This window comes from Lagopus muta, chromosome 4 (assembly GCF_023343835.1).
Source record: "Lagopus muta isolate bLagMut1 chromosome 4, bLagMut1 primary, whole genome shotgun sequence".
Lineage (NCBI taxonomy): Eukaryota > Metazoa > Chordata > Aves > Galliformes > Phasianidae > Lagopus > Lagopus muta.
In genome coordinates, this window is record NC_064436.1 from 15546614 (window position 1) to 15554603 (window position 7990).

The 7990-nt window shown below is 50.6% G+C and overlaps 1 protein-coding gene across 1 annotated transcript; it reads left to right on the forward strand.

The window, feature by feature from the left end:
• Positions 1 to 1278: 1278 nt before the first annotated feature.
• LOC125691960 (formin-A-like) lies at positions 1279 to 6823 on the forward strand. Its single transcript, XM_048941983.1, has 6 exons — positions 1279 to 1288; positions 1330 to 1422; positions 2511 to 2594; positions 2733 to 2765; positions 5407 to 5522; positions 6467 to 6823. The coding sequence occupies exons 1-6, from the start codon at positions 1279 to 1281 to the stop codon at positions 6821 to 6823; spliced, it is 693 nt and encodes a 230-aa protein (XP_048797940.1).
• Positions 6824 to 7990: the final 1167 nt, after the last annotated feature.

The following is a 7990-nucleotide window of genomic DNA, read 5'->3' on the forward strand; positions in this document are numbered from 1 at the left end:
ATCCTGAGAGAATGACCGCTTTAATTAGGGGGCTTCCAGAGTCGTTAAAACCTATAGGCATACATTAGAAAGCTGAGAACAAAGGGAAACAAGATCGTCGATTTCACACCTTCCGTCCAAAGGCCTCACCACTCTCGCTGGTTATCCCCGTGAGACACGATCCAACGGCCGATAAGCCAGGGAAACACTCTGATCTCCCCGGCCAGACCGCGTGGATCGACTCAGCTAACCCGAGGCCATTTTCCCTGACTTTAATAGGATCCCTTAACAATTATCCTCGGAAGGCTACAGACACATCCGAAAAAGGAATAGGAAATCAACACTTGCTGGACCGTTTCCTCATTTTTTAACCCTATTAACAAAGCCCAGAAAGGGCAAGTCGGTGTCCCGTTTTATTTCGCAGAAGATCCCCGCGGGACCTTGACAGAACACAAAAAGGCTGATAGCTGCACACACCTCTTGATTACATTTTGGTCGCAATAGCATTACGTTTTGCATCGTGAGCGATATCAGTCCTCGGATCCGTTCACCTTCACAACCGGGTTCGGGGTTTTTACAGGTCATCCTGGCTCACCGGCACTCCCCGCACAGTGATACCACTTCTTTTGACCCCTCCTTTCAGCCCTTTTTACCAAACCGAGTACGATTCGCCTGTCACTCCTCCACAGCGTTTCCAAATTCCTAACCAACTGGAAAATGGATGAAGGGACCCATCCAGTATCTGTTAGATGCGGTTCCAAAAGAAATCTATCGGAAAGCCTTTTGCACTGATGCTTTTCAGCGTCACACCAGTCCAGGAGTTCCATCCAAAACCCGGTTGTTGCAAAGCATCTAAGTTTTAATAAGAGATTAAAGCATAAGCGTACGTTTCTGGGATCACCCCTCTTCGGCGGTTCGTACTGCGGGGGTCTCCTGCACACACCGTCCTGTGCAAAGTCCCGTGGACTGTAACTCTACTTGAACTTGCCGAACTAATATTTATGTCTCTCAGCATTTGAATTGCTTTGGAAGTGCTCAGGCGGAAAGTTCTCGAGACACTAAACCATCTTCGAAAACATTACACGGCAAGTCCACGTCTTGTCCAATTGGACTAGATACGCTTTCAGTGAATTAACTGAAGTGTAATCTTGAACGGCTATTCGTAAACACCACAGCCTCTACCGAAGAATTCCCATCCGGATCCTGGGAGTTCCCGGGCGGGGAAAGCAGCTGACAGGAATACCTCTGCTTGTTTTACTTATTTATTTATTAGCATTGCTTATTGGTAAACGTACAGTCATGGCCAAACGTACGGTTGTCTCTTTTCACCTTCTACCTTTTATTCATCAGGTAACATCTGTGTCACCACTGCTGAGGTATCGCCGAGTGGCGTCTGTGGCAAATTGAATCGTTCTAATCGTTGTCTAAAGATTGATGATTACGGTACAGCTGTTAAACACACTGCCCAGGGTATACGGAAAACGGCCCGTGTTCCTGTCCAAACCTGGAAAAGCCCAGACATCGATTTCTTTTCTCAGCTTCCAGGGGGGCCACGGGTCAAACGTATCCTGTTTTATCTACTGTGCGTTGCTGCAACTCTTCCGTTTGTACCTTGTACGATTCCACATTTTATTCAACTTATTCCACGTGTTGCATCCTTCATGTGCTTTGTAACCACTTCACAAGTCCACCAGATCAGGGCAACATTTGTAACCAAGCCTAAGAAGTCTTTCCTAGTAATTGCGTAAGGATTATCTTCCCCTTCTCCCCCCTCCTCTTTTCCTCCCGCTCGTTCGCTACCTTTATTTTCTCCCTTTTCCCTACCACCGTGGAAGGTCACTTAACGCTTCATTTCGAGCCATCTTTGAGGCACGGGGCGGTGTGAGCATCCTTCTTTGTTCTTTGGCTCAAAGCTTGTTTCCTCAGGTGCATTTAACGTCGCTGAGCGACCAGAAGGGGCGGAGCCGGGATCCACCCCTTCCCAGACCTCATTTGAGGGTCGGCAGCGAAGGTGAGGCACCTTGCTGGAGATCTTTGCCCACCAGGGGCTTTCTGCGGGTAAGCAGCGTTTGTTTGTTTGTTTGTTTGTTTGTTTGTTTGTTTGTTTGTGCACCTGTGGCAGCCGCCCTTATTTTCTCCTTCTTTTCTGCCAGCTTTAACCCAGCAGGTCACCACTGTGTCTTTGTGCCTTTTTCCTGCCTCCCGAGCTGGGTTTGTAGTGCCGGGGGCTGGAGAACTCTCGCGCTCTCAGAAAGACATCCTTAAGGAGTTGTTTATACGTATACACGTGTATTGTACATTTTTGTCTGTTTCTGCACGTGGTCCTTACTGTAAGCATCCTTACACTGTAAGCACTAAGCAGTAAGATTGGCAGGACTGTAAGGAAACCGTCCAGTCAGGGCCCGAACCGCTGATTGAGCACCTGGAAGGGGGGCGGAGCGGGGCGGGGGAGGGAGCACAGGTGAAAGCGATTCAGCCGCGGGAAGGGAAGGACCGGAGCCGGGCTCCACCCGTCTTACGCCTCATTTAAGGGCCGACCGCCACCGAGGCACGTTCTTTTCCAGGAGTTCCCTTCTCGGTGGCGTTCTGGTACGAGCCTACATCTTTGGAGATGGGTGAGCTGCTTTTTTTTTTTTTTGTGACGTCGTCTCTTTGCACCGGGAGCGGTGCAGCGAGGAAGACGAAATCCGAAACCTTGCCCTTTCCTTACTTTTTCTCCTCGTTCCCCTGTTCTTGTTGCTCTGGGTACTTAGAAGCCCAGGAACCGCTGAGAAAGGCGAAATCAGGTAAGGAAGGTGATGAGACTTCCTATCGTCCTTACACGGTTTAGTTTTCCTGTTATTATTTTCCAAGGAAAAATCCCCTTAGTTTGGCCCGCAGGGAGCAGGCTCGGGCGGAGGAAGGTATCTTTTCATTTGGTAATTGGAGTTGACTAGAAAGGTGTCCAATAGGGCCGTTACCACGTGCAAGCGTAGAAACCAGAGAAGATTAGAGCTTCCTCAAGCGCTCCGGGATAGGTGCTCTACGTAAACAGTGACAGAACAAAGGCTAAACTACTGAAGCTAATCACAGCCGAATGCCACTCTTTGTTGACAAGCGTACAGGAATTAAGGCTTGAGGATTTCGTTTCCCATTCGTTACAAAAACTTTAAAATTGAAAAAAAGAAAACAACTGCTCATTTTCTTTTCACGGGTGGAGGAATACATCCACACGCGCACACACAGCCGGGCCTTTGTGAAAAGCGAGGCTAAGCAGAGTTCGTTCTCGCAGCTGTAATGAAAAACATTACAAAGGGCGGTACGCAGGGCGGCAGCTCCGTTCCGAACGCAGGCACCCGGGGAACTCATTACAGGCCACGAGAAGGACTTTTCGGCGGGTTAGGGCTCTATAGCTGCAACCCGTCTGTCTCGCTCAGCCATTCTGCATATGAATGGTAGGACACACGTTAACGCTACGAACTGTAAAACGACTGGGATAGCAGCCGTTAAAGATATCCAACTTCGGGTGGCAGAGCGCCTTAACTCATAGCTCTGAGCTCATTACCGATTTAAGACAGATCTTATTTCATTGCTCTATTAGAGGGACGCATCCATTCACTTGAAATGCGCAACGCCTCCCGATTCAGTAATTGCCGCATCTTCTGTTCTGTAACCGTCCCTACAAGTTTATCACCGCTGCGAGCCACCCCCCACTTGAGCGAGCACCCCAGTTACAGAAGGGAGATGCGCTCCCTTGCGGTTTAGTTCCAAGCGTGCATTATGGCTTCAAGTAGGTAAGAAAAGGGCTCATCCCGTAAGGGGGCATAGAAACCCCCAGCCCTTGTCAGAAAAGAGCCTTTCCTATTTGTATCTCTTAAACCAACGGCACAGCCCCGTACAAAAGAGGCTCAAAGCATTCGTCAGAGTAAAGGCAATCAGGAGAGGCCGGGAGAGGGGCGGGGGTCAGAGTCAAGGGTTTCTCATCAGAGGCAGTCCTCTCGGGTATTTTTGTATGTAATGACGACCCAGGAGTCAAATGCGTATTTATTACATTTGCCCCTTACAGCAAATCAGGAGGAGCTGCTATTTGTTCAGCTCTTAAATGCCAGTGAAAACCTTGGATAAAATTTCTATAGTACAGCCTTTCTCACTGAAGATAGTGTTTAAAAAAAAAATAAGTCAATGATGTTTGCAAACATTGTTTTTTATTTTGCATTTTATAATTTGATCTGAAGCATAATGCAGAATAAGGGGTCAAGATCATTTGTTCGTAAACATACAGCATGCTCAGAAGTAGAAAGACCCAGCAGCAGCAGGCCGTACAATCATCAACCATACAAGGTTGGACAGAAGCAAGCACCCGGGTTCAGCCCACCCGAGCTACAGCCACAGACAAGGCCAGGGAGCCACTCCCACCCAAAGGAACCCAGGGGCCGCAGCCGGCAGCAAGTTAAACTAGAGCCAGCAGCACATAGCAGCAGTCGAGGAGGGCCCCCCCAGCATGACGTTAGGGCACAGGAGATTCAGACAGGAGCTAAGGAAAAACTTGTCACAAAGCAGGGGCGCTTCACCAGGAGCAGCAACAGCCCAGGGCTGCCAGAGCACAGCAGGTTGTTTTCTCATTCTGTAAAGAGAAAGAGACATTGCAATGAGTAAATGTATTAGTTTCTTTATGAACTTTTCCTCTCAGCTCAGCAACATACATTTTCGGAGCGCCTGCCCACATCACCTTCAACAGGTGAGCAAAATAACCTCCTAACTCACTGAAATTCTGTTGAGGTCAAGCCCTTAGGCACTCACTGTCATATCCTGCTCATTGAACAGCCTTTGCAATCCCAAAGCCTCTACCAGCTGCACTTTTAATTCTGCTGCTACTTACCTTGAACTAACTACTTGCAAAACTAAGTATTGGCAGGCTCTCACACAGCCATGCACCGTACTACACGCGAGCACTTAACGCAGAGGCAGAACCCCCACACAGTTCCATTTCTTTTGTTCAAGAGCTCCATACCGAGCACCAAGTATTTCTGCTATCGGCATTAGAGTTCTGGCTCAGTTTGGGACAAGGGCCACAGGCACTAACTTAGAGACGCAACACAAAGGGGTTTGCCATGAAGCACCACCTCAGGTTACCTAGCAAGAAACCAGAGAGGCGTCAGCACGCTCACCTCGAAAAGGGACCTCGAAAAGGAGTTTTTCTTTCACACAGCAGTCACCCCCACTCCGCTCTCAGGACAGCGCACCCTCCTCAGAGCTCAGGAAGCTCTATCAGATAGAAACATTTCTTGAATTCAGAGATAGGGCTGCAACAACACCAACACCAGCACCATACCGCGTTCTCTCACTCAGCAAGTCAAGCAAATCTGACTCATCTCTCTGCAGTACATACTGTATAAAAATATTTGTTATTGACTTAAATCTCCATTATTTATTTATTTATTTTTACAGAGCACACAAAGCCAAATAGCCAACGGCTTCAGCGTTCCGAGATCAATAACATCAGCAGCAACAAAACAGAAGAAAACAGAGCGCAGAAACAGGCAGCGCATCTTCATTTTTTGGAGGTAAGCAAGGATTTCTTGTTGTTTTAAGTCAGAGACAGGCAGGCATCCACTTCACCACCACAAGTCAAGCTAGCCAAGCCTAGCCATTCCTCTTCAGCGCAGATATTCTTAGGCGTCCCCATTCCAGCACACAGCACAGAGCAGTCCCACCTGCAGTAGAAACAACCTTTCCAGAAAGCCTGCAGAAGCAGATCATTTTATTTGTTCACAGGGGGGACACATCACCACCCGCTTCCCACCTAGCCGACTACAGCTCAGTTCCCAGTACTCCGGGAGCACATAGGGATGCAATCACTCTTCTTTCCCCTCACATTTCTCCTCTCTTTTCCCGCTGCAGAGGAAGGGAAGAAATAGACTTCTCCAAGAGAGAAATCTAGCTTTTCACTAGATAAAATTTAGATAACCAAGTCTTTAGGTCACCTATCCAGCGACTCAGTCGGTCCCATTTTACAGGGGGCACTCCCTGTGCCCGGGTCAAGCATTACTCGGTAGCTAAGAGAGTTTTCTACCTTTAGTTATATAGAAATTAGCAACTCAGCCTCACCCCAGAGATCTCCCAAAAGGAGCTATGGAAAGCTTTCTTTTTTCTTATTTGTTTTCCCATTAGACAGATAGCTTTCCCTAACTAGGAGATAGCAAAAACATCACAGAGCAGAAACCGGCCTCCTTCCTAACCATCTCAGTCTATATAGCTCATCAGTAAGGGAAACAACCCAGGGCCTACACAGGACATACACCAAGACAAATACCATAGGAGCACCACACCTCCAGCCGCTTATTGAAACACTCGAGGCAAATCCCCCCACCCCCCTTCAGGCACATTCAATTACTACAGAGAAAGCATCCTCTCCCATCTCAGAGAGAGCTTCAAACAGGTTTGACCCAAGTTTTGAAATAAAGCAAGTTTTCTCTTTCAGCAAAAGAAATAAAGTTTTCTCTTTCAGCAAAACTCAGCTCCCACCAGCTCCATCTCCCACCTTCAGGACCAGGAGCACCACCACAAATCAGCCATCACCACACAGGAGCCACCCCAGGAGCCGAGGAAGAGACCCCATTACCAGGGAGGCCTCTCCCCACCACCTCAGGAGGAGCCCCCACCACACACCAGGGGCTCCTCCACTTCCCCCCCCCACTCAGGGGGAGCCCCACCAGTCACCCGGGGCTCCCCCCCTCCCTCCCCCCCCCCTCAGGGGAGCCTCCACCAGAGGCTCCCCCAGGCCCTGCCAGGGCCACCACGCAGCCCCCGATCGAAATTTTTTCCGTTACTGACCATTGCCCGCCCTCCCGCCCTAAAAATATAATCTCTTTCGAGATAGTGCAAATCCCAGTCAACAGCCCCAGGCCAGAGGGGGGAAGAGCACAGCCCACACACTCAGACACCAAGTCCAAGCACGTGGCCTGTGCTCTTCCCCCCTTGTACCCTGCTCACCAACTACCCACCACCAAGACAAGACAACCACCACCACACACACCAAGTGCTACCTGGCCCATCTCCTCTGCTTCCTCCACAGCCAAGGACAACGACCTTCTTCTCCAAACAAGCTGCACCTGAGGGGAACAACACAAAAAAATATAGCAGTGCTGCAGCTCACCAAACACACCACCACCACAAAATTAATAAATAAATAAAACCCAACAAAACACCACCAGGACCCCAAGCTCCCTCACAAAACACAAGCCTAAACCGTGCAGGTTACCCTCGCTCATCACTCCTCTCCTCCAAGACCAGACTGGCCACGCACCATCACAGCTCAAAGCCACGTACACCGTCACCCTCCAACGAAACGCAGTTGTGCCCCCCGCCACCTGCTCACAGTGCACGCCACTCAGAAACAAAACAACACCGCTTACCTCGCTCCGGAGACTCTCGCCGGCGGGATGCGCGGGGAGCCTGCGGCCCTCCGGACGCAGGACTCGCGGCTCCTTCGTCTCGCCGCCGGTGAAACCGCTCCCGGACTCGGGCGCCTCGCCCTGCCACGAAGTCATCCGGTGCCGCTGCGTTCCCGGAGAAGGGGACTCCGCGACCCCAGCGCCGCTTTCGCCGAAAATGCCTTCTCGCTTCTCATCTTGCGGGTGTCAATGCCGCTCCTGCGCTTCGCGTATTGACTGACATCCGCTGCCCGTCCCGACGACGCGCGAGGCTACCGGCTTGGTCCGGCGTCGTCTCCCCTCGCCAAATCCGCTGCGACTCCTCCGGAAAAAGGTCCTTCAAGTCGCTGGCAGCTGTCACCTTGCTGAGGAGGAAAGCGGGGCTCCGTGCTGTCCAGTTCTCTGAGCCGAAGAGAAACTCCACCGCCTCCCTGCCTCTCCTGCAAGGAACGCGCAAACATCCACAACGGCATTCCAGCCGTGCGACCTGTCCCACCGCAACTCCGCGATGGGAACGAGATCGCGCTCCTCGAGATGCCCGTTGCAGGCGGGAGGGAGGGGAAGGAAACGCGTGGGACCCCAGCGGCGCCGCCGTGCTG

Bases quoted from the DNA above. Each gene is read 5' to 3' on its own strand.
- LOC125691960 (XM_048941983.1), top strand. The intron at 1,423-2,510 runs GTACAGCTGTTA...GCCTCATTTAAG, and splicing joins TCTAAAGATTGATGATTACG to GGCCGACCGCCACCGAGGCA. The intron at 2,595-2,732 runs GTGAGCTGCTTT...CTGGGTACTTAG, and splicing joins GCCTACATCTTTGGAGATGG to AAGCCCAGGAACCGCTGAGA.